This window comes from Camelus dromedarius, chromosome 17, assembly GCF_036321535.1.
Source record: "Camelus dromedarius isolate mCamDro1 chromosome 17, mCamDro1.pat, whole genome shotgun sequence".
NCBI lineage: Eukaryota > Metazoa > Chordata > Mammalia > Artiodactyla > Camelidae > Camelus > Camelus dromedarius.
In genome coordinates, this window is record NC_087452.1 from 42586648 (window position 1) to 42613933 (window position 27286).

The 27286-nt window shown below is 44.5% G+C and overlaps 1 protein-coding gene across 1 annotated transcript; it reads left to right on the forward strand.

The window, feature by feature from the left end:
* Window positions 1-1442: 1442 nt before the first annotated feature.
* On the forward strand, window positions 1443-26827 carry DCLK3 (doublecortin like kinase 3). Its single transcript, XM_031469900.2, has 4 exons — window positions 1443-3297; window positions 19995-20127; window positions 23680-23847; window positions 26234-26827. Exons 1-4 carry the CDS (start codon window positions 1861-1863, stop codon window positions 26425-26427), a joined length of 1932 nt encoding a protein of 643 aa, XP_031325760.1. The 5' UTR covers window positions 1443-1860; the 3' UTR covers window positions 26428-26827.
* The last annotated feature ends 459 nt before the right edge of the window (window positions 26828-27286 follow it).

Here is a 27286-nt window from a genome sequence, read left to right on the forward strand (position 1 = left end):
TAAAAATATTTTGTTGCTAAAAAATGCTAGCCATCATCTGAGCCTTCAGGGAGTCAGAGTGGTGACACCTAATATCACAGATCACAGATGACCATAAAAAATATAATAATAACAAAGTTTGAAATATCGTCAGAGTTACCAAAATGTGACACAGAGACAAGAAGTGAGCACATGCTTTTGGAAAAATGGTGCCGATAGACTTGCTTGATGGCACAGATCTTCAATTTATAAAAAATGTGTTATCTTCAAAGCATAAGAAAGTGAAGCACAAGAAAATGAGTTGTGGCATGGTACATTTGATCAGGAAGTACAGAGTCCTTTTTCCTTCATTTATTCTGTTTATCAGGAAACACCATGAGAGTGAACACCTCATTATTAAAGCTCTAAACATGAATATATATGTTTAACGGAGGTACTGGGGATTGAAGCAGAACCTCATGGATGGTAAGCGTGCACTCTACCACTGAGCTATAACCTTCCCCTCAAATATGAATATGACCTTGGTTTCTTTCTTTCCTTTTTTTAAAAACGAGAGGAAAAACCATTTGGAGAAGATCACCATGTCATGTTGGCCCATGAGTTCCTGTGATAGCAGGTGAAGCTGTGCACGGTAGACCTCTGCTTTATTGACAGATTACATTGCTACCAAAGTGAAAGGAGCATCCAAGAGAGATATTAAGAGTGTCAGGATAGTATTAATGCCTGGCAATCGCCATGCCCTTACTGTGTGTCAAGCACTCCTTTCAGTGAACTGTAATCATTTTCTCATTTACTCTTCACAAAAATCCTGGGAGGCAGGTGTTATCATTCATAGATGAAAGAACAGAACTCATGTGATTTGCCCAAGTTCACCCAAAGAGTCAATGCCCCCCCAGGATTCAAATCCAGACCTGTGTCAAACTCTGATCAGAACCTCTTCACATATTGCCTCGCCTTGGGTGGGTTGAAAAATGAAGCTGAGAAAACTGTTCTTGGCAAAGAGGTGGGTAAGATTTGAGGTCTTTAAAGGTCCAGAAAGTTCTGATCTTTCATTGGTGTTTCCTGGGCAGCAAACCTTGGACCTTTTATCTTGGTTGTAGATCCTCGAAGGTCCGCTCACTTCAGGGTCGTGGGAGTTGTGTTCATGGTCAGACCTTGCTGAGAAGGGGCTACTGGGAGATAGCCCATCCTGGGGGGTCCCTGGGAGACCTGGGGGAGCCAGGCCCGAAGGCTATCCACATCAGGCCTGAAGTGGACACTGTTCTGCACGTCTGGTCTCTCATGAAGACTGGGGATTAGACCTAACATGTAAAGGCACCATCGTTTCAAGCAGATCCCCTAAAGAGCGCACTTCTAACCTGTAACAGAATCAGCCATCTTTGGTAACGGTTTGGTGCAGGTCAGAGGGCTCTTTGAACCTATTTGACCGACACTGTGTTGTCCCTTCCTCCCACAGGACATCGAGGCCTATGTGACCATTCTCTAAAGTACTTAAGCTCGAGGATCACGGAGCGGAAGCTGCAGGGCACGTGGCTGCCAGCTGGCCAAGGGAGCCTGGAGAAACCATTACTGGGGCCACGCAGCTCCGTGGTGCCTGTGTTCAGCCCCCAGTGTGGCCTTCACCCCGTCCACGCTGAGAGCAGCCCGCTGAAGCCCCGGGTTGTGACCGTGATCAAGCTGGGCGGGCACCCCCTCCGCAAGATCACGCTGCTTCTCAACCGGCGCTCGGTGCAGACCTTCGAGCAGCTCTTGGCCGACGTCTCAGAGGCCCTGGGCTTTCCTCGATGGAAGAGTGACCGCGTGAGGAAGCTGTTCACCCTCAAGGGCAGGGAAATCAGGAGTGTGTCTGAGTTCTTCAGGGAGGGGGATGCTTTCATCGCCATGGGCAAGGAACCACTCACGCTGAAGAGCATTCAGGTGGCTGTCGAGGAACTGTACCCCAGCAAAACCCGGGCCCTGACCTTGACCCAGCACGGTCGGGCCCCCTCGCCAAGGCTGAGAAGCCGGCTTTATAGCAAGGCTCTGAAAGGGGGTCACCATGGTGGGGAAACGGAGACCAAGAGCTGTGGTGAGGCTGCCAGATCCCAGGCCACCGTCAGACCTCTGGGGAAGACCCCCGGGGAGGACAGGCTGAGGGCCCGGAAGATGTGGGTCAGAGGCAAGTGGGAGCCTGAGCCTGATAGCAAGGTGCCCAGGGAAGCCACTCTGGAGAGGGAGGCCAGCGGAGAGAAGCACCTGGGGGTAGAGATTGAAAAGACGTCGGGTGAAATTATCAGGTGTGAGAAGTGCAAGAGGGAGAGAGAGCTCCAGCAGGGCCTGCAGAGGGAGCGGCTCTCCCTGGGCACCAGTGAGCTGGACCTGGGCAGGTGTCCACGCTATGATGTGGACAAGCTGGTGAGGACCAGGAGCTGCAGGAGGTCCCCCGAGGAGAAGCCCCAGGGTGCAGAGGAAGGCTGGAAGGAGGGCCACAGGGGCAGTCCCGGGCACCCCCCTCAGGAGCTGGGGAGACCCAGCAAAAACACAGACAAGAAAGAAGACAGAGACCCCAGAGGCCAGGAGGGCCATCCCCCAGCATCAGCCAAGGCCAAGAAGGACCTGGGGGAAGTTCAGCCTGGCCGAGAGGAGGGGCCAAGAGATGGGAAGAAAGACAGCAGGAGCGCAGGCAGGAGCAGGCAGGGAGGTTGGCTTCTGAGGGAGCATCAGGCCGACCTTGACCTGGAGAAGCTCCCCAGGACGCAGAGGGATGAGCAGGAGGTGGAGAAGGAGAGGAAGCTAGGGATGTCCAGAGGGAGAAAGATGGTACTCCGAGACGAGCCGCCGGCCAGGCTAGAAAAGGAGTCCAAGACGAGGCCGGAGGAGAGCAAGGCCGAGCGGCCGGGCAGCAGGAGGCGGCGGCCCGCGGGCATCCTGGCGGCCGACGTGCGGAAGCAGTACGAGACGGGCCGCGTGATCGGGGACGGGAACTTCGCGGTGGTGAAGGAGTGCAGGCACCGCGGGACCCGGCAGGCCTACGCCATGAAGATTATCGACAAGTCCAAGCTCAAGGGGAAGGAGGACATGGTGGACAGCGAGATCCTGATCATCCAGAGCCTCTCTCACCCCAACATCGTGAAACTGCACGAAGTGTACGAAACCGACACGGAGATCTTCCTGATCATGGAGTACGTGCAGGGAGGGGACCTTTTCGACGCCATCATAGAAAGTGTGAAGTTCCCGGAGCGCGACGCCGCCCTCATGCTCATGGACTTGTGCAAGGCGCTGGTCCACATGCACGACAGGCGCATCGTCCACCGCGATCTCAAGCCGGAAAACCTGCTGGTAAGGCCGGCCCTTCTGCCGTGGGAGAGGGCGTTATAAAGTCCGGGATCCAGGGAGGAAAAGAAAAAAAAAAAATCTATATATCTATATATCTATATCTATATATCTATATCTATATTTATATCTATATCTATATCGATTTACAATGTGTTAATTTCTGGTGTACAGCATAGTGATTCAGTTATATATATATTCCTTTTCATACTTTTTCATTATAGGCTATTACAAGGTATTGACTATAGTTCCCTGTACTATACAGGGGGACCTTGTTGTTTATCTATTTTATATACAGTAGTATATGCAAATCCTGAACTCCAAATTTATTCCTCCCCACTCTCTTCCTTCCCTGGTACCCTTAGGTTTGTTTTGTATGTCTGTTAAGTCTGTTTCTGTTTTGTAAATAAGTGTGTTTTTTGTTTTTTGTTTTTTTTTAGATTCCACATATGAGTGATAGCATACGGTATTTTTCTTTCTCTTTCTGGCTTACTTCACTTAGTATGATGATCTCCAGGTCCAACCATGTTGCTGCAGTTGACATTATTCTTTTTTATGGCTGAGTAGTATTCCATGCAGGACACAGGAAATATTAATTGCCTCTTATTCTGTTAGCCTTATGTGCTAGAACATTACCTTTGTGGTCTTTTTTAAAATAACATATTCCAAGATTTAAAATTTTGGTTATAGTTCATAAGTTGCTGATATAAATGGGTTTTGATTAAATTATTGAAAAAGAAATGTTCTGATTTTTAAAAATTGAAGTATAGTCAATTTACCGTGTTGTGTTACTTTCTGGTGTACAGCAAAATGATTCAGTTATACATATATATTCATTTTAATATTCTTTTTTGATATAGGTTATTACAAGATATTGAATATAGTTCCCTATGCTATACAGTAAGATCTTGTTGTTTATCTAGAAAACTTACAATTGAAATAAAAAGGAAAACACTTCCTCATCCCTGAGAGAAAAATATTTTCACCTTGACAGTGACCAGGTGGACCTAATTTCTTGGGCATGTGCACCTCTGGCCTAGGTGCTAGGGGTGTCTGCTGCTAGTAGCTTCCCCTGCAGGCTTTGAGTCCACCCTCCTACTGACGGCCCCCTGCCCTGGCCCTCTCCAAGTTGCCATCTTGCCACAGGAGTTCAAAAGGTTCAGCACTGAAGAGACCCGTGTGTGGTGTGGGTAAGAGGCTGGCTCTGGAGTCAGATAACCTGAGTCTGAATCCTGGCATTCTTGGTTGCTTGCTCGAGCAGAAGTCCTTCACCTCTCTGAGCCTCTGTTTCCTCGTTTATAAGAGAGAAATAGGCCTAGTACTTATCTTGGAAGAGAAAGAGAAAAGCAGCCCCTGACCACCAGGACCTGGCCTGGCACTCAGAGCTCAGCTGTACTGTTCTGTCATGAACATACAGAACGTCACAGAACACCAGCATCAGATGAGGCCACACCATGAGGCTGATGGGTCAAGACCAAAGTAAGACCTCCTTATAATCATGTCCAAAACCAGACAAGAGCAAAGATGGTCCAAATCACAAGTGTGGCTACGTAATTCCTTTCTGGCTCCTGTGATTTACAGCCCCCACTTCATTCCCTCCGCCTCCTAGATAAGAATGACCAAGATGCCCAATCAGAGACTTCCCGTTATTCCCAATAGTGTCTTGAACTCTTCCTCCAATCACCTAGCACCACCCAGCTCTTACAACAGGTTCATTAAACACCCTCTTACTTAGATGCCTGGATCCCAAAGGTGTGCCTTCTCCCTTGTTGCCATGAATCCATCAACCCAGCGTGTTCTTGAACTCTAGACGTGTTCCTGGTGGTCTTTGTTGGGACCTCACACTTCACATGCTCACCCTCTGGCCCCCTTTAACCTGCTTTCTTTTTCATAGCCCCCATCACCACCTGGTATGTTCCATTCTTCTGTTTTCTTTTTCCTCCTGCTGGGAAGTTCTATGACAGCAGGAACATTGTTTTATGTAGACCATACCTGGAAGCCTAGAACAGTTCTGTCACTTGGTGGATACTCAAGAAATACCAGTTGGAGGAATGAATGAATGCAGACCCCAGCTTTTGCTGCCTGGGAAATCCATGGCAGCCACTAGCATTATCACCACGTTACAAACAAGTCTGATATTAAGGTGGCCATCATGGATAAGCATCCAAAGCCAGATTGCTACAGAGAAAGCCATTAGTGGAGACAGTGATCTCCATGAGCCACAGTTGTTTTTTAATTTTTTCCTGTGGGGATTTAGCCTGTTTCCTTTAATTTCATGGCTGTTGACCCAGCCTGTAAGCATCATCCCAGTACATTCATCTGCCTGTGAACTACTCCCACAAGCAGAATGAAGCTCCGAGTGCATCAAGCTAATTATCTGGTGAAATGAGGTCTTACATTGACCGCTAAGTCAAGCAACTTTGTTTTTTGCCCAAACTCAGAATTTGAGAACGTTGGCTGGTTGCCTGAGTGTTCTGAATGAACCATTGGATGACTCTCCCTTTGAAGCATTTCATTTTTTGTGTTAGCTGAGTGTCCTCATCCTTTCCTCACTTGCTTTTTGTTTCTGTCTTTTGGACCTGAGCCCAAGTTTTCCCCATGTGCAACGTGCTGGGCACCGTCAATGTTGGGCACTTTGGAACTGCAACAGAGCAGTGTTCTTTATTGATCTCTGATGTTTTTCACTGAGTTGTCTAAGCAGGAGAGAGATTGACTTGAGGCCCAGGTGGGTCCCATATGCTGAACACGTTGAGCACGTGCCTCATAAAGCATCAGGACAGTCATACCAGTTTTCAAGGATGTGGAATGAGATCATTTATCCCTTAGGATCATTTTCTTTTGGGGACAGTCGTCTGAGGTTGCATTTTCTCAACAAGGTCCTGGAACCAATCTGTAGAGCTGGCCCATCTCTTGAGCAATAGAGTCTGTCACTTGTGTTAAGGGACTTACTTGTCAGCAATTCTTGGGATGGAGACAGTCAGCACTTTCAGATTGCATGGAGAGGTTTGCTTCAGGACGTAGAAAAACTGCAAGGAATACAATTAGTGTGGACAAGTTAACTGCCTCTGGGAAGTCATTTAGCACCTCTGCATGGATTTAAATGTCATCATGTGTGTTTTATTGTCCTTAAAGGCAGTGAAGTGTGTGTGCGTGTGTGTGTGTGCACTGAGAGAGAGGAAAAACTGCAGAGTAGCTATAATTTTTCAGTCTAAATACATAACTTGTTTATTGGCGTTAACTGTAATGGACATTTAGCACCTCTTTTTCTGATTTCAAAGAAACCTCACTTTTTGTTTTCTTAAAATAAAAAAAAACCCTTTTTTTTCGTGGTGGTCTGGCTCCTTTTTTTTTTTTAGTGTTTTTATTTTTTATTTATTTATTTATTTAACATTTTTTATTGATTTATCATCATTTTACAATGTTGTGTCAAATTCCAGTGTTCAGCACAATTTTTCAGTCATTCATGGACATATACACACTCATTGTCACATTTTTTTCTCTGTGAGTTATCATAACATTTTGTGTATATTTCCCTGTGCTATACAGTGTAATCTTGTTTATCTATTCTACAATTTTGAAATCTCAGTCTATCCCTTCCCACCCTCCACCCCCCTGGTAACCACAAGTCTGTATTCTTTGTCTGTGAGTCTATTTCTGTCCTGTATTTACGCTTTGTTTTTGTTTGTTTGTTTGTTTTTGTTTTTGTTTTTTAGATTCCACATATGAGCAATCTCATATGGTATTTTTCTTTCTCTTTCTGGCTTACTTCACTTAGAATGACATTCTCCAGGAGCATCCATGTTGCTGCAAATGGCATTATGTTGTCGGGTTTTATGGCTGAATAGTATTCCATTGTATAAATATACCATATCTTCTTTATCCAGTCATCCGCTGATGGACATTTAGGCTGTTTCCTTGTCTTGGCTATTGTAAATATTGCTACTATGGACATTGGGGTGCAGGTGTCATCCTGAAGTAGGATTCCTTCTGGATATAAGCCCAGGAGTGGGATTCCTGGGTCATACGGTTAATCTATTCCTAGTCTTTTGAGGAATCTCCATACTGTTTTCCATAGTGGCTGCACGAAACTGCATTCCCACCAGCAGTGTAGGAGGGTTCCCCTTTCTCCACAGCCTCTCCAGCATTTGTCATTTGTGGATTTTTGAATGATGGCCATTCTGACTGGTGTGAGGTGATACCTCATTATAGTTTTGATTTGCATTCTCTGATAATTAGTGATATTGAGCATTTTTTCATGTGCTTATTGATCATTTGTATGTCTTCCTTGGAGAATTACTTGTTCAGATCTTTTGCCCATCTTTGGATTGGGTTGTCTCTAGTGGTTTCTTATTAAGTCGTATGAGCTGCTTATATATTCTGGAGATTAAGCCTTTGTTGGTTTCATTTGCAAAGATTTTCTCCCATTCTGTAGGTTGTCTTTTTGCTTCACTTATGGTTTCCTTTGCTGTGCAGAAGCTTGTAAGTTTCATTAGGTCCCATTTGTTTATTCTTGCTTTTATTTCTTCTATGAGAAAATTTTTGAGATGTGTGTCAGATAATGTTTTGCCTTTATTTTCCTCTAGGAGGTTTATTGTATCTTGTTTTATGTTTAAGTCTTTGATCTATCTTGAGTTGATTTTTGTATATGGTGTAAGGGAGTGTTCTAGCTTCATTGTTTTACATGCTGCTGTCCAGTTTTCCCAAAACCATTTGCTGAAGAGATTGTCTTTATTCCATTGTATATTCTTGCCTCCTTTGTCGAAGATTAGTTGACCAAAAGTTTGTGGGTTCATTTCTGGGCTCTCTATTCTGTTCCATTGGTCTATATGTCTGTTTTTGTACCAATACCATGCTGTCTTGATGACTGTAGCTTGATAGTATTGTCTGAAGTCTGGGAGAGTTATTCCTCCAGCCTCTTTCTTTCTCTTCAGTAATGCTTTGGCAATTCTAGGTCTTTGATGGTTCCATATTAATTTTTATTATGATTTGTTCTAGTTCTGTGAAATATGTCCTGGGTAATTTGATAGGGATTGCATTAAATCTGTAGATTGCCTTGGGCAGTGTGACCATTTTAACAATATTGATTCTTCCAATCCAAGAGCATGGGATGTCTTTTCACTTTTTAAAGTCTTCTTTAATTTCCCTCATCAACGGTTTATAGTTTTCTGTGTATAATTCTTTCACCTCTTTGGTTAGGTTTATTCCTAGGTATTTTATTACTTTGGGTGCTATTTTAAAGGGGATTGTTTCTTTATTTTCTTTTTCTGTTGATTCGTTGTTAGTGTAAAGAAATGCCACTGATTTTTGAACGTTAATTTTGTAACCTGCTACCTTGCTGAATTCTTCGATCAGCTCTAGAAGTTTTTGTGTGGACTTTTTAGGGTTTTCTATATATAGTAACATGTCATCAGCATATAGTGACACTTTCACCTCTTCTTTTCCAATTTGGATCCCTTTTATTTCTCTCTCTTGTCTGATTGCTGTGGCTAGGACTTCCAACACTATGTTGAATAGGAGTGGTGATAGTGGGCATCCTTGTCTTGTCCCAGATTTTAGTGGGAAGCTTTTGAGTTTTTCACCATTGAGTACTATGCTGGCTGTAGGTTTGTCATATATAGCTTTTATTATGTTGCAATATGTCCCCTCTGTACCCACTTTGGTGAGAGTTTTTATCATAAATGGGCATTGAATTTTATCAAATGCTTTTTCTGCATCGATTGAGATGATCATGTGGTTTTTGTCCTTTCTCTTGTTGATGTGATGTATTACATTGATTGATTTGCGTATGTTGAACCACCCTTGTGTCCCTGGGATGAACCCCACTTGGTCATGATGTATAATCTTTTTGTCATCTCTACACTTGATGACACGGTAATTACATTGCAGACTTGGCTGGTCCTCTGAGAGTTAATGTTAGTAAGTATCACCATGGTGACTACTGTCCATCAATTAATGTTCTTCAGGTGCCTTTAATTTAGTGTTCCACACTTGGTGTGAGCTTTGTATTATAAAAGTAGCTGTGTCTTCCCTTAATGGATGGCGACTGTCTGTATTATGACCTGTCTTTGCTAAACTTAGGGGAGTAATTATGTTAAAACTAACTTTTGGTGACATGGCTGATTGTAACTGAGGCTGCTAGAGACTTTCAGAATGTGCTCAGAGCACTTAATGGATCTAGCAAGCTTATCATGTGGTTTTAATCAACAGAAATATTTATATCTGATAATTGGGCCCAAGAGTAAAATTTTAGGCCCATATAGCTGAGCTGTTTCTTCTGATCACACTTCCTGATAAGATACTTCTCTTCCCTTAGGGTTATTTAGGCTCCTGAGATCTTGCAGAAGAAATTTTAATTATGAGAATCTCCAGCTTGCAGAAGTATGAGTGTTAATTGCTTCTTCTGCCAGCGTGTGCTCCCTTGGCTGATTGGAAGGTGCGGTGTGGTGTTGACTGGGCCCTGGGAGGAGGGGAGTAAGCAAATAGGAGCCGGGGAGGTGATGATGACCGGCACAGCCCACGCAGAACGAGAAGCGCAGAACGAGAAGGCCAGGTGACAGCCGAGATACTACATCTGGCAAAGAAAGCTTAGTGTGAGTGGGGCAGGGGAAGAGACTGAAGGGAAGGCAGAAACGAGTGAGGTCCTTTGAGAACATTTGTCCTGGAATAAGGAAGAGAAGGGACAGGTTCCTGCTCTGGAAACAAGAGTGAAAGGAATGAGATGGGTAGGTTGGCACTGTAGCTCTGGAGAGCTTGAGGCCCGTGGCATCCGGGAGAGATGGTGGTGGGGTGTTGTGGGGACGGGTCACAGTTTGATCAAGGACAAAGGCAGTGCCCTCTTTCTGGCCTCTCGTTGGTTCTAAGAAGAAACAGACTTTTCTTGATATTTAACTGCTGCATGTGACTAGGACAGGACCGTGGCTGCTGTCCCAAAGGATGGCAAGGACAGTCTGGAAGGTTAAAAAATAGCCAAACACACTCCATGACCATTCTCCCTTTAAAATAAACCTGTCCAATCATTATTACTGCAGTGTAGTCAGTTTATAATGTGTGACAATTATGCTGGTGTACAGCATAATATTTCAGTCATACATGTACATACATATATTCCTCTTCATATTCTTTTTGATTATAGGTTACTATAAGATATTGGATATAGTTCTCTGCGCTGTACAGAAGAAACTGTTGTTTAATCTATTTTTTATATAGTAGTATCTGCAAATCTCAAACTCCCAATTTATCTCTTCCTACCCCCTTCCCCCCTGTAACCATGTTTGTTTTCTGTCTGTGAGTCTGTTTCTATTTTGTAAATAAGTTCATTTGTGCCTTTTTTCATTTTATTCATCTTAATTCCAGGTTCCTTTTCTACTTCTACTTTTTTTTTTTTAATGGAGGTACTGGGGAATCAACCAGGGCCCATGCATGCTAAGCACGTGCTCTGCCACTGAGCTGTTTCCCTCCCATCTATTTTGACGTACAAGAGCAACTCAGTGATCCTTGCTCTATTAGCTAGTGGTTCTGTAATGCATAATTCTCCCGAATCAGCGTGACTTCTCTTCCACCAGTTCCAATGTCCATCTCCTTTCCCCTTAGCTTTCCCGACAGAGGGGTCCACGCCCCTTCATGGACGGTCCAAGTATTCATGAATGCATTTATACATCAGTCACATTAGTTAACAAGTTAATAACAACCATGAAGCGTATCTTGTTAAGATACGCTTAATAAAATCAAGAAATGTGGATTTCAGCAAATCCACATGAAATCCCTACAGAAAAAATACAGTGATGCAAGTCGTTAGGTCATTGGCCGATATCGATCATGTTGACAGGAAGACAGCTCAATAAGAGACAGAACTCATCTGGAGAACCTTGGGATGCATTCCACCAGGAAGCATCAGTTTTGACTTTAGCTTTCTATCAGTGGGAGTGGCTCTCAGCACCCATTTTAGCAGTTTCCTGGAAAATAAAGAGTGTTCGTAGAGTCAGTGAACCTGTATATGTCCAGGTTTGACTGCATAGTTAGCAGTTTCAGGAAATTTCTTAAAGTCTTCAAAATTCTAGATCCTGCGTCATCTTGATAATTGGGGTTTTCTTCCTTCTCTTAGTTTCTTTCGAAATAGTCACCTAAGACAGTGGATGTCTGATAAGTTACTGTCTGCAACAAGGGCTACCTAAGAGTATGATTCATACTTATCGAATTTGTTGAGTACCTTCTACAGTTGTGACTTCATTGTCCCCAAAGAGTCCTGAGGTTCAGGTCACTTGGTGAATAACAGCAGTCTCCCCTGTCCTCCTAACTCTGGTGTTCAAGTGTGTTGTCACCTTTCTAAGAGAATGATTCTCTGAGCCACGTCAGGGTCTAAGATGATGTTTCTGGAAATCCTTTATTTTCAAAATGCCCTGAATCTGAGAAAGCAACTCGGTAAATCTCTTGAACAAGTGTCTGAGGTCTAAGGTCTAGCTGTCTAAATGCTGTAACATGAGACCCCCTGGTTCTAGTTCCTTCAGACGTCCTGCCTGTTAGGGGCTCTGTCGGGGTGTGGAGAGGAAGGGTGGACGGAAAAAAGGAAGAGCGGAGAGGGAGGGACGGATTGCTATAGAGGCGAATATAGACATATCTATATAGATATATATAGAAAGAATATATATATAGTGTGTACACATATATAGATAGTATATATAGAGAGTATATAGACAGTATATATACAGAGGTGTACATTATACAGTATATATATACAGTGTGTACTTTATAAAGTATATATATAGAGAATATGTACATATATATAGACAATACATATAGAGAGAGAGTATATATATGTAGAGAGAGTGTGTACATACATAGAGAGTATAAATATATAGAGTATATATAGAGAGAATATAAGAGTGTGTATGTGTATGTAGACAGTATATATATATAGAGAGAATGAATATAGAGAGAGGAGAGTGTATAATATATAGAGAGAGAATATAGAGAGTATATATATGTGTGTATATATATATACACAGAGAATATATATAGAGGGAGTGTGTGTGTGTGTGTGTGTGTGTATAGAGAGAGAGAGGGGAAAAGATAGTATAAATCCCTCCTTAAACTAATTTCTAGTGCACTATTTTGGGCAGTAATACTCCACTTTTCCATATTTAGGCAGATTCTTAAAATCCCTTTCAGTCAGCTGGGTGGGATACACAGAATCGGAGGAAAGGACGATTTGTCTGAGATCTTCCACGGGCTGCTCCGCTGGGCCCACGATGCCTGCTTGAGGCGGTAAATTTCCCCTCTAGGAAACACCTCTGATATTTTGACCTTCTTAGGTCTCAGGGACCACTGGAGGCCCATGAATAGTTAATGCTGACCACAGCAATAGTCATTCTGTTTGTTATAACTTTGGCTTTACTGGGTAGGGCCTTGACCTTTGGAATTTTGCCAAATTCCATTTGTGGGCGTATAATCATGCACATAAAATTCCTACATTGGCACTATCCAACAGAACTTTCTGTGATGCTGAAAAGGTCCCATATCTGTACTGCCCAGTAGGTAGCCACCAGCTGTGTGAGCACTCGAAATGTACCTTGGAGGTCTGCAGAACTGAACTTTAAATTGTGTTTAAAAATAAATAGTCACATGTGGTTGTGGATACTGTACTAGACAACACAGCCTTTATCCCATGTTTTATTTTTTATATCACTTATCACTCCCTGACTTTTTATAACACTTAACACACATCCCAGGGACACATTCACCTGAATATTATTTATTAATAGAAAGAAGGCTTCACAAGAGCATAGACTTTATCCATTTCATCCTCTGCTGTATTCCAGGTACCTAGAACAGTGCCTGGCACATGTGGGCATCTTATTAATATTTGTTGAATAAATGTGAGATGTTAAGTAGAAAAAACCAACCTGGCATGCTTTGTAAACACCAAAGGCATGTCAGTGACCTGTCCTGTGACGGGTCCCAGGGAAAACCGTCCCCAGTGATTTTTTTCTGTCATTTTTGTTTTACAGTATCTTTTGCTGTTGAAATGTAGATTGATTTTAGGCATTGGCGTTTCATTGTAAATTGGTTTCTAAGATCATTTCAGGCCTCACAGCCAATTGGAAAGGAAACCTTGGAGGGAAAAGGCCAGAGGAACCTTGCAGGACCAAGTGAGAAATCAAGTAAGAAGTCGTCAAAAACAAGCCTTACCTGCATTGATTAGTCTTAGAGTAGCCACTTGCCGTTTGGTTTGTTCACTGCTGTCCTCTTCTGTTCAAAGATGCTAATTGCAAGGTCACATTTAAATGGCTGTGCTCTTGAGGGAGAGGAGGTTGCTAATGGCTCAGGAAGAGTCCTCTTGAAGCTTTGAAACCGTCCAGATGTGATCTGGATGCTGATGTAAATAATAGGGATTGCCTGGATTCAGGGCAGGGTGCTTTGGTGTGGCAGGAAGAAAGAATGATGGATGCAGATGGATCAAGAGTCATTACAGTGCCTTGGAAATTAATCTCTAACACCCTCTTGGCTAGAGGGCAATTGAAAATGAGCCCCAGAACAGTGAGTTTAGATAGACCTGCGGACAGAGAGATGGAGATGTGGGCTGAGGGCAAGGTCAGATATGGGCACTGGGGCTGTGGGTGGGCCCTTCACCTATCAGGGCTCATGGCTCAGGAGGGTGAAGGGAGGAAGGAAATCTTTTTCCTCTGTCCTCTTAGATTCTGTCACTGGGCCCTGGAAATTAACCTGACGAAAGACATGAACAAGAGGAAAACAGAAATCATTTACGTGTGTAGTGTGCATACACGTGGGAGAAGCTCGGATGAGTGACGGAAAGGGCTTATATAGCATCTTAACAAAAACAGTAGTTTTAGAGAAGTGACAAAGGAAAAGGGTTTATTTAGGCTTCTAGGGGCTGCAGACTGTGGAGGGTAAATGCTGGTGGAACCTAGTGGAGAGTGAGTTGCTTCTGTAGGCTTATCATGTAAATTCCTCTCAGTGTGTCTCTGGGTTGGCCAGTCCCTGGGGATTTAGAGCGTTCCACCTTTCCTGGTACAAAGAGGGGCCCTTATTATGGGCGATTTTATGTCCTGCTTTTAGGTAGAAAGGGTCAGAAAATGCTTCCTGTCTGCTGTTTCTCAAGTGTCTTCAGCTCAAAATAATAATTATGTCAAAGTGGCATAAACTGTGGACGCATGTTGTGATCTCTTCCAAAAGATTTCTGAGGCAGGGATGTCCAAATAGGAGATTTATAGTGGGATCTTTGCCTTGATGGGCACCCGGTGCCTGGTCAGCTGAGTTCTGAGGTTCATGGCTCTGTTCAAATCATACCTGGTGTGTGGTGTTCATTTCTGGGCATCCTTTATTTAAAGAGGCATTAATGAAGTAGGGATTATCTAGAACTTTACTGTGTAGAAGAATCACCCGGGGTCTCATAGAAATGCAGATTCTGGTTCAGCAGACCTGGGGCAGCCTGAGAGCTCTAACAAGCTCCCAGCTGATGCCAATGCTGCTGATTCAGGAGCTGCACTTAGCATAGGGAGGAGTGAGAGAGGGGTGGCAGGTCAGGAGACCAGGTCCTATAGGGGTCAGGTTGAGGATGCTCGGATGTGAGCTTAGAAACGCAGCATCAGTACCACTTGGGAGTCTGTTAGAGAAGCCAGAGGCAACCTGGGGGGTCCTGGTACTGGTTTTCCTTCTTTGGAAGGAGTGTGTCCTTCCCAGAAGGCAGATTTTGAAAACAGAGGAGGGGGCGGAATTTTGAATGGACATGGGGCGAACCTCCTCACAAGTTAAGCTGACTGTACGTGGGCTGGAGTGCCGCGTGATGTCCACATGACGGCATAGGACCTTTTCCATCTTGAGATTTCAGTCGGAGGTGAACAGTAGTTTTGGGGGAGGATGTTTTAGACAAGTTTTCCGTTTGGGTGGAGAATTTGATGGTTTCAGAAGTTCCCCAGATTTTAGGAGGAAGAGTTATTCCATTGAGGATGTCACTCATTCAAATTCAAGGATTCAGATAAGAACTGTCCTGAGGCCAAGAATATGAGGTGCCTGTTGGAAAACAAAACAAAACAAAAACAAAAGCAAAACTCACACTGACAGAGAATTAGATGTAATTCATTAAGCTGCTCCTGTGGGTGAAATAAATGGGAAGTCTCAAGTCACACTGACATCTCAGGAAAATGTCAGAGGCTAGGGATGGAAGAATTAAAAACATTGAGCATTCTCACTTTCTGGAAGGGACACACAACTCTGCAGATCCTAACCGCCCGTCGGGCTCTGCAACATACAGGGATGAAGCTGAGACTCAAAGGAAAACGCTATGGAGGTGAGAAACAGCATGCAGTTATTTTAGAAAGGGAATCAGAGAATTAAAACAAAACAGATTTGGCATTTGAAAGTGTCTCCATCAGCATCTGAACGTTAAACATAATACATTTTCAGAATTTACTCATTTTTAAATTTTATTATTTTTAAAAATTTTAGCCTTAATTTATTTCAGAAAAATTTCTAAAGACCAAACGTCCACCTTGTTTAATCGTCTTCCATCCCAGTGGAGTCAGGTTTTAGAGTTGGGGGCTTCTGTGAGGAAGGGGATGTTTGTTCCCTCGCATGGGAGTACAGACTTTATTTTGGTGTATTCAGTCAGCCACATGCTTTTCATGCTGATCATTTGGTTGAGCCTATTTACAAATATTTGCGAGGGGCATATTTTTTTCAGCAGTCACCCAGCAAATGTGATTCATGTAGACGGTCCATCTGGAAACTTAAGGCAGCATGCTATTTTTTTTTCTTTCCCTTCCAAACTAAATTTTCTAGTGTGAATTATTCTAATAATTACCTCCCTTGTCTCCTCTCAGGCTGTGTCTGTCTCGATGCACAGACTGGAGCAGAAGTGCATTTTCGTTCTGCATCTAGGGTTTTCCATTTGGTTAGGTTCATTATGGAGACGTGGATTAGACTGCCCAGTGGTGACTGGGGCTCAGTAATAAAGACGCTGTCTGCTTACAGAGATGTATGCTCTCTGGCAGAAACCAGAGAGTGCGCCCAACCAGAGCAGGTTGGGCGCACTTACCCATGTCTGGGGAGCCCAGGGAGTGGCTGCCCGCCCTGCGTTTCTGGGTGTCGCTGTGCCGGTGGGTCTGATGGGACACAGGGAGCACCAGAGCCCTCCCCGTGGCCCTCCCGCCCTCCCAGTGCTGGGAGGAGCTTTGGGAACCTTGATGGGGGTTCCAGTAGAAATGTGAGTGTGTGCACCTGCAGACAAGTTGAAAATTTCTCCGTCAGCCCTGGTGGCTCCAGTGAGTCTCACTTGGATGAGATCACCCAGGTAGCACTCAAATTTGCCACCCAGCTCACCTGCACCTGAGTAATCAGCTTCTACCATGAGATGTGGGGCAAGTAAGAGTGGCGGAGGGGTGGAGCCTTGACGGCAGAGATGGACGAGGGCCAGGCCTGGTTTGGACGAGGCGATCCTGAAAGGGGAGAAGGGGGGGGATCAAGTCTGACTTTCTGGACTGGTTTTTGCCTGAAGTCAGTCCTGCTCTTCTCAAGTGAGCTGTTTTGGAGGCTAAAATAATACGGTTTACTTAACAAACACTTCTGTCGTGCTTCTTCGGTGCCAGGCACTATTTGTAACACCTTACAAATATTAATTCATTTAATCCTCATCGCCGTCCTGTAAGGCCTCTCACATCCCCACTTGACAAGTGAGGTGATGGAGACACGGTTACGTAGTGAATGGTATGTAGTGAATGGCGAGCCGGAGTCTGAGTCCTGACATGTGGGCTTTAGAGTCCATGCTTGTAGCTGGTGTATGACGCTGAATCATCCAGCAAAGGGTTCTTTCTGTTGTAGGAGGTGAGGAGGCCTCATCCAGAGCCCCCCAATAAGGTCCAGAAGCAGGTGGACCAGAGGTTGTTGTTACAAAAAGGGCTTTTGCTGTAAATCCCTCAGGCTGAGCAGGGCCGGGGAGTGGTCCCTCCTGGTGGAGGGTGGCTGTGTCGCTGGGTGCACTGCTGTGTGGCCGAGTCCCCAAGAACACCTGTTGGCTGACAGGCTTCAAGATAGACAGCAGTAAGGGCTGGAACTGGCTTTGTTTCTTTGGTTTTTGTTTATTTGTTTTAAGGAGAAAATAAAGATTTGACAACTTGCCTGAAAAAAAAAACAACCATTATTTACTCTTAGATTTAACAGTATGTTTTAAATAAAACTGCATGAATTCCTTCCACCCGCTGCCCCGAGCTTTACTGAGGTATAATTGGCAAAATAGATATTTAAATACATATTTAATATATTTAAAGTGTCCTCTTAGTTACTTTTTTTTTATGATAACACTTAAAATCTGCTCTTAGCAAATTTCAAGTATAAAAAATACAAAATTACTAACTACAGTCACCATGCTGGACATCAGATCCCCAGAACTTACTTATCTTGTAACCGAGAGCTGGTACCCCATGACCAGCACCTCCCCACTTTCCCAGACCTGCAAACACTTTTCTGTTCTCTGTTTCTATGAGTGCAATTTTTTTTTTTAAGATTCCACTATTATCTCTGTTATCTTATGGATCAGTTCCCCTCTGGGCCTGAGACCCTTGGCAGCCCCAAGCTTTGTCCTTTACATTAGGAGGAAGGTGCGAGGCAGGCTGTAACAACAGGTCTTGGGCGGGCTGCATCTTTCCCAGGAAGCAGACGACACTAAGGGAGGAAAAAATGCCCCCTTGCAGAATCTTTCATTCAAAGCTCTCTGTTTAGAGATGGGGCTGGCTGCTTTCTGTGGTTCGGTTGGAGCACCAAGAGAAATTTACTCTGGGTCCCAGATGAGGTCAGAGTGATGATTGGGTGGCAGGGCTGCTCAAAGGGCTCAGAACACTTGCCGGAAATGGAGCCAGCATCCTCCAGGTGTGCACAGACCAGCTGCGAGGTGGGGCTGGCTGGGGTGCCTGCAGAGCATGGCCAGCCCAGGGCCCAGGGCTGCTGCAGCTGAGTTGGAATCAGTCAGGTATCGCCCAGGTGTGTTTAGCTTCCTCCATCCTGGAAATCAAGGGAGGGTGAGAACCCTTTGGCTTGTGCCTTTATTTCTTGTTCTAAAATGTCCGTCAAGGTGACACTCATCGGTGGGGTTGGGTGGGGGACGCAGCTGCTCTAACATTCTCTGATGTTTGGAGGCCAGACCTCCTCTTGGGTTGCCTTTCTCCTTACTTGTTCAGGTTGAAGGAGGTTGATTTGTGCACAACTATTTAACCTTTTCCCAAAGTGGAGACCTGCCTCCAGAACACGAGGGTACCATGCGTCTTTTACTTGCTGCAAGACCTGCTAAGTTTGTCCCCCTCATTGTTTTTTTTTTTTTGATGTGAGATATAACATATCTTTAGTTTTATTATTTCTTGCTAAGCTCACCTCTTGAGATTCATTTCTTTAAGACCCAACTTTTCCTAACAATCATCACCTGACATGCAGATACGTACCTTGAGGGTCGGGGAGGGCAGGACACAGGAACTTGGCAGTGGGAACCTGTTGACCAGAGATCTGAAAGCCAATCGCTTGGGCTTGTTTGAGGAAATGAGACCCGGATGGGATATGTTTTGAAGAGGACAAAGGGGAACAGTTGATGCTCTGTGTTAATTTTAGAAGGAGGGTAGTTGTATCTTTTCTCTGTTTTAAAAAAATGACTAATTCTTCTCTGCTCTAAAACCTGCAGGAATCTAAAGGAAGAATCAGAGATGATTTCTTTCACCTTCATGAAAATGTTAACAGAACCCACTTTGTCAATTCCAATACATAGGAATATATCTCAGTTCAATAGCATTGATTATTTTTGTATTACGTGCAAACTGGATAACCACCTCATCTTGGTTTGCCTCACACTGTTCTGGTTTTAATAATGAAAGTCCCACATCCTGGGAACCCCTCAGTTCCAGGCAGTCTGGAACTGTTGGTCACTTTGGGGCTGACTTTACAGGCTAGATTACAGTCGTTGAATGGAACACCTGACATAAGTCTGTTAGCTGGAAATTATCACTTCCCTCTTTTTAATTTAACAAATGAGAAAATGGAGGCTCAAATGAGTAAAGAAATTTATTCAAGGCCATCTAGCTGCAAGTCTTCGAATTAGACTTAAAGACTCCTGGTCTGCTGGAGTCTTACTTCCTGAGTTCCCCAAATTAGGGTATATGATGAACATCCTTCCACTGCTTGTTTGTCTACTTCTTCATTCTAATTCCTTCTTCCTTTTCCTTCCTGTTTTTCCTCTGCCCAGACTTTGCATCCCTCATAGGCATTTTCTAGTTCTTGTTAAAGCTAGCCTGTGCTCAAAATATCATTGATCCTTGTTCTGACTCAGTGCTGCTCAATGCAGCTTTCTGTGATGATGGAAATGTTAGATTTGCACTGTGCAATATGGTAGCCATTAGCCATGGATGGCTCTTGAGTACTTGAAATGTGGTGAGTGCATCTGGGCAACTGACTTTTTAATTTGATTTGATTTTAATTAATTTAAAATCAATAGCCATCTGTGACAACATGGTGCTACCATATTGGACAGCAGAGTAAGTCTAACTCGTTGGTTCCTTAGTGAACACTTGTCACTGAGATTAGGTTGGGTTTGTCAATGTCGGGCTAATCCATAAGCTTGTGTGGTTTATTGTTTGCTTATCCTGACCGTGTATGCTGTCTCAGTTTTCCTTCTTTGTTCTCATCACAGTTTTGGGGGTTTTGGTTTCTTACAGGTTCAGCGAAATGAAGACAAATCTACCACCTTGAAACTGGCCGATTTTGGTCTTGCAAAGCATGTGGTGAGACCTATATTCACTGTGTGTGGGACTCCAACTTACGTAGCTCCCGAAATTCTTTCCGAGAAAGGTAAGCGTTACACATTGCTCTGTGCGACTTTAGTTCACTTACTGACAGATGTTTAATTTTTAATATTTAAATTTTATATTTTTCAATATGGAGCAGTCAAAAATCTGAGAGATTTGGCACTGAACTTGTATGTGGACTTTAGTGGAAATATTTGAAGTAGGTCACCTTGACCACAGCGTGAGAACCTTTTCCTCATCAGGGCTGCACTTATTATAGAAAAGGAGTTGTGTGGGGGGTGTATGTGTGTGTGTGTGTATTGGCAGGACAATGAGATGAAAAATGGTGGAGAATTGGGTGGGGAACTCAAGCAAGCAAGGCCATTTGTGCCACCAACCAAGGGCTAGCTCTCATGGGAGAGAGTTGAAGCAGTTCTTACGTAATTGGCTTAAAAATTCCTTCACCAATCTTGCATTTAAAGGAAAAGGGCGTCCCATTTCAGACCCCATGAATAATATTTATTACTTGCTCATCTATTGTATCAGGGGTCAAATGGACTGTTTCAGTGACCCACTCTGTAAAGTATATAAAAGGAAATCATTGTTACTATTATATGGCTCCAGTATGTGAGTAACTGTTTAGCTATCATGGCCCTCCTAGAGAAATCATGTTAATCACCTGTGATGGCTACAGGTGGGAAAGGTCTGGATGTGTTGTCAGGTTGGTGGTAGGGAGAAGGGAGTGATTTTATCCCAGTAGCAGGAGCATCAGGGAAGGTAAGATGCAGAGACTAGAACATGCACGGAGCTGGGCTGGTGGAGACGTTGAGAAGATTAAGCTCAGTGGAGCAGAGGGGTATTCAGTTGGATGATTAGGTTGAGCCTGGATTCCCCACAAATGAGTTTGGACCCAGTGCGGCCAGCATAGTAGTCATGCTAATGTGGTGACAGTGGGACAGGAGAATCCTGAGTGACTGTAGACATTTTAATGGAAGCATTACTGAGCTCGGTAAGAGAGGAATGGAAGCAGGTCGTCTTTGTGGACTCTGGGAAGCCAGAACGTGAGTGCTAGCACCAGCTAACACAGGAGATTGGAAAGGAAAACTCCTTTGGGATATGGGGGTGAGTGAATGAAGTTTTGGACACATTGACTTTGTAGAGACACCAGGATGGATACACGGAGCTGTCCAACACAGGGATGGCAACCAGACTGGTGGGAGAATGAGCCAGCAAGAGCAGCCAGAGACAGATTCTTTTTTTTTTTTTTCAATTAAAGTATAGTCGATTTACGATGTTGTGTTAGTTTCTGGTGTACAGCACAGTGATTCAGTTATACACACACACATATGCATATATGTATATATATGCATCTTTTTTGTTATAGGTTATTACAAGTTATGAATATAGTTCCATGTGCTATACAATATAAACTTGTCATTTATCTATTTTATATATGTTGGTTTTTATCTGTAAATCACAAAGTCACAATTTCTCCCTCCCATCCCTTTCCCCTCTGGTAACCATAAGTTTTATTTCTATGTCTGTGAGTCTGCTTCTGTTTTGTAAATAAATCATTTGTGTCATTTTTTAAGATTCCATATATAAATGATATATGGTATTTGTCTTTCTCTGTCTGACTGACTTCACTTAGTATGATAATCTCTAGGTCCATCCATGTTGCCGCAAATAGCAGTATTTCATTCTTTTTTATCGCTGAGTAGTATTCCATTGTGTATATATAACACAACTTCTTTATCCAGTCATCTGTAGGTGGACATTTAGGTTGGTTCCAAGTCTTGGCTATTGTAAATAGTGTTGCTGTGAACATTGGGGTGCATGTATCTTGTCAAATTAGAGTTTCCTCCAGCTACATGCCCAGGAGTGGGATTGCTGGATCATAGGGAAAGCAAAGACAGATTCTTGAGGGGGGGCCAGGAGTGAGGAGATGAGAGAGAGAAGGAGGGTTGGCCAAGGTCTGGGCAGCCCGGAGGCAGGAAGAGGACCAGGAAAGTGTGATGAGGCTGAGGGGTGAATTTCAAGAGGATGGGGAGTCTAGCTGAGCGAGACATTCCCAAGAGTGAGTGAAAGATGGTCAGAACTAAGAAAAGACTGTTAAAGTTGTCCCGAAAGCAGTCGTTAGTGAGTTATTCCCTTAATATTTTTCTGCTTATTTGTGCCTTGACAACGTTACTCAAGGGCTTAATACTGAATATCTAACTTCCAAATTAAAATTGCCAAGTATTTTCCTTTCCCAAAGGGAAAATATTAGAAAGTGTTTGGAAATGTATATACCTCTGTTAATAAACTTTTGGGAGGATAATTGGGCAATAGGTATCAAAATATTGTTTTGCACATTTAATTATTAGAAAGTTACTTTAAGACTATAATCAGAGGGATGAGGCTGACCTGCTGAGGAAGAGGCAGAAAGACAGCCCTGAGGTCATGTCCACACCAGCCTGTCCCATCGTTTGGATCTGTGAGCCAATAAAGGCAATTTGTGCTTGGAAAAAAAAATAGAATATAATCAGAGAAGAGCACAAATATTTAATCTGTATTAATATATACTAATATTACATATTCATGTTTAATGTTTAATCCATCACAGAATTACTTATAGTTGTAAATAACACAGGGGTTTCATTATATAAAGGAAACACTAACAGTTTTAAAAATCATGTTTTTGAAGAATAGTTTTCCTGTTCTTCATAGAAAATTCCTGTATAGGAAACGCCATGGTGTAATATTAAATGAACAACATAGGCTACAGAATATGCACAACATGATTCTAAATTTTTTTGAGGGGGGGTGATTAGGTTTATTTGTTTGTTTATTTTTAAATGAAAGCACTGGGGATTGAACCCAGGACCTCATACCTACTAGGTGCGTGCTCTACCACTGAGCTATACCCTCCCCCCCAAATCTGTTGAAGACAGTATAAATGTGTATATGTACACATGCACGGAGGATACAGCTAATAGCATCAGTCTTTTTCTAGTCCTTAAAAAAAAAAAACCCAGTAAATGATTGTGTTTTGAATGAGGGCAGGAAATGAACGGATAGGGAGTAGACATGGCTGGTGTCGACCAGGGCATCTCGGACATCTTCGGTGAAGGACCAGGGAAAATCTCCAGAGCCGTGTGGATGGACCTGCAGGTGGTCCTGCCACAGGGTGCCAGAACACAGCTCACACCATGTTTGAGTTACCTTGTGTGGGGGACAAGCCCTGGACTGACCTGTACAGTGTTGAACCAGAGGCATCCATTGACCATGCTGTGGGGTGTCCTGGTCATGTCAAATTGCTCTGAGTTTCCAGTTGCTTACTTTCCATTTCTGTGCTCATTTTATCCCAGACTAATAATAAAGGATCATAAAGGGCAGCCAGTCCTGGCCCAAACCTTGAGTAACCCTGGTGTAGACCCTGTGCTTGTAGGCTTCGGCATCAAGGGAAGGTGTGGTTGGGCGGTGGGGCACACCTGTGTCTTTGCAAGTGGCTCTTGCTTACCAAGAGCGGAGGTCGTCCTCTGTGACCTTGAGCTCCGGTTCTCCGCTGTTGACCTCCTCACGTTTGACCCAGCCTGGTCTCAGGTTCGCTTGTGCCTCTTCCTTTGTTGCACAGGGTACGGGCTGGAGGTGGACATGTGGGCAGCCGGCGTGATCCTCTACATTCTGCTGTGTGGCTTCCCCCCGTTCCGCAGCCCTGAGAGGGACCAGGATGAGCTCTTCAACATCATCCAGCTGGGCCGCTTCGAGTTCCTGGCCCCGTACTGGGACAACATCTCTGACGGTGAGGCTCGGGACCTCCTGAGCAGGAGGGAAGGGCATGGAGAGTTGGGGCCCCTCTGCCTGGGTTTTCAGGTCAGGTGTATAAAACGGCACACAGGGATCCCATGTGGTACCCGGGCTGTGCTTCATCCTGTATTTCTTGCTAGGTTTGTGTAGCTTTCCGTAGCATCCTGAAAACATGAATTGCTTTGAGATGAAATGAAAGAGGCTAACCATCAGTTCTCATTGCCAAATACTTTTTCTGAAGCCAATTAAAGAACCAAAGAACTGAACAAGATCAGAAATGTGTAGTCCTCACTTGGGAAGACCAAAGCCATCTCATATATAGAAGTGTTTGTGACTCAGACAGACTGGAGTTGCTTACTTCACATGGGAATAGTCAGGGTTCTGCAGGGCATACTTGGAGCACAGGGACTCCGGAAGGCACGGGGTGAAGGTCTCAGATTTTACTGGAGCAGGAGCACATGTGGTCCTCCTTGGTTTTGGCCCGGTTAAGTGGAATCTCTCCCCTTGTCCCTAGTGATTTGTCTGTACTACTCACTGCCCTTGTGAAATTGAAAGCTAGAAAATTGGAGTTTTTGAGTCTTTGAATCTCTTTAGCTTAAAAAATAGAATAGGAGTGATAACTTTTTTCCCCCTCAATTTCCCCTAAACATGTCATCTAAGATATTGAACTGCCCTTGTCCTCAGCCCTGGGGCCGTCACCTGGGGTTAGGGGTTGAGGGAAGGGAAGAGCTTCTTGTTTTCCATGTAAATAAGGCGGGGAGAGGGTGGCTTGCTGCACGTGGAGTGAGGGTCTTGAGCTGACCGAGGCAGCGGCAGGTTGGGAATCGAAGGACTAAAAATCGTTTTAGAAAGTTCTGTGCAGCACTGTGCCTTGATTTCCTTACAGTGGCCCTTGCCCTGGGCCCATGCCTTAGAGGACCCTGTTCTGGCTACAAACCCCATAAGTGAGGAGACTGGGGGACCAAAGGATGTGGCTCTGAGAGCCCAGGCTCCCCCTTCTAGACCACTTACTGGGGACCCCAGGATTTCCTGCCCAGATGGCTTCAGCCCGCTTCCAAGGTTTCTGAGACCTCTTTCCCCTGCCTTTCCCCTCTGTGGCAAGGGTGCCAGGGAGTGGCTGTTTAGGGGGCAGAGGGAGAGCGTGGACATGTTGGCAGGGGGCTCCAGGTGTCCACACACATACATGTGGGTCTGGGAATTCCATTTAAACCTGGCCCTCAACCTCCTGAGTCCTCTGAGGACCCTGAAGGAGTGACGTTGGGGGCGAGTGGGAACGGGGTACTTTGTGGGCAGAATTTGCTCACTTGAATGGGGTAGGGGAGAAGAAATCCTGTGGTCTCCATGCTCAAGAGGTACCTGGACAGTGGGTGTGGAGGAGGGGTGATTGGTGGGTGAGCCACGGACCTTGAGTAAGAGGCATCCCCCGGTAAAATAAAGAAAAGTGGGTGTTTTCCCCCTGTGCATTCTTGAGTGATGGGAAGAGGCCCAGGGAGCCGGCCTGGGAGAGCCAGCAAGCCGGGGAGCAGTCTCTCCTCCGCGTCCGCCGCCTGGCCCACCAACTCTTACCATGTCTCTCTAGAATCAGTCATGGTCTTGGGCAGAAAATGAAATCAATTCTGAATTTGCACTGTTCACCACTTTGGTCTCTTTGCCCATGTTTTTCAGTTTTGTCCATCTGAGGGTACATGTACCAAATTTGGGAGGAAGATTGGACATATTTCATTTAACAACCTGATAGTTTGAATTACAAATTTAAAATATGTAGACATATGGTATGTGGCCTCCACGTGTTCTCCTGGGCTGGGCGGCGCCATGGGTGTTAGTGGTGGGCCTGATCCCTTGACTCCAGCCCAGTATGGTAGCCCCTAGCTGCAAGTGGCTATTTAAATGTAAGTGTAAACGAATTAAAAGTAAATACATATGGTATCTGTCTTTCTCTGTCTCACTTACTTCACTTAGTATGATGATTCCCAGGTCCATCCATGTTGCTTCAAATGGCACTGTTTCATTCTTTCTATGGCTGAGTAATATTCCATGGTATAAATATACCACATCTTCTTTATCTATCATCTGTCGATGGCCATTTACATTGCTTCCATGTCTTGGCTATTGTACATAATGTTGCTAAAAAAAAAAAGTGAATACAAGAAGAATTCAGTTCCTCAGGTGCACCAGCCCTATTTCAAATGCTCAGTAGTCCCCAGTGGGTACTGCAGATATGGAAGGTTTCCATCGTGGCAGGAAGTCCTGTGGGACAGTGTGGCTCTGGTACAGCACGTGTGCAAGTCTGGATGTCTGTACTCTTACTTCCTGTGCAGGGAAGAGAAACTCGGAACCGCCTGTGTTCATCTCATTTTCGCGTCCTTCTCTCATTCCAACAGCTGCCAAAGATCTGGTGAGCCGGTTGCTGGTGGTCGACCCCAAAAAGCGCTACACGGCCCACCAGGTCCTCCAGCACCCCTGGATTGAAACTGCTGGGAAGACCAGCAGGGTGAACCCCGCAAAGGAGGTGGCCCCCAGCAGCGAGGGCCACTTGCGGAGCCAGCAGGCGCGGGCTGCTGAGCAGACATCATAGTCCCAGCCCTGGTTCTGCCTGAGGACAAGAGAAGAGGATAGCCTTCGAAGAGAAAAACACTGAAAAAGCCTTCCTCTCATAATTGGAGAATCAGGGAAGGAGAGACACTCAGTATATTTTAAAGCATATTTTAAAAAAATGAACTTGGGTCTTCATGTTAAATGTTGTAACATATTTTTAGATTTGTATATCTGAAGCCTTTAATACATTTTTTTGGGCGGGGGGAGACTGTTCTCAGTGAGGAATTTTTGATCATAATCACACGTTTTGCTTCTTCCTTGTAATTGAGTTCACGGTATACTACATGAGTGGTGCTTACCAGGGCCTAAAGTCCCCCTGTGAAATTAATAAACTGATTCGTGGTCCATCTGTGTTAATAAAATGTGCTCTGGATGACTGAGGTGGGCTGTAGTCTGATCACTTCTTAATACTGGTGTTGAGAGCCAGGGGGTTATAATTCAGACGTGCCTCCTGAAACCACCAGGACGACCTATAGAGGTGCTGATGGACACTTAAATAACTGGCAGGGTTCCTTTACGTCAATGTGATGGATGCTGTGGTGGACTTGGAGGGCCCTGCTCTGGGACCGAAGCCCCAGCTCTCCTGGACTTGGCCTTGGCTGAATTGCTTCTCCTCACTCACATCCTCCTGGGCAGCTCACATCGCATGACTGATTCTGTGGGTTACAAAGCTCCAGCCCCCTTGCTTCAGCTTGGGGCAGATCTGCAGGTGCATCCCATGTCTCCCAGGAGGACCACGTGAGGTCTTTGCTTCAGTGATATCATGGTGAACTCCTCCTGCTACCCAGTCCTGCATAATTTACACTTCCTTCTCCAACAGGTGTCGATACCAAGAACAG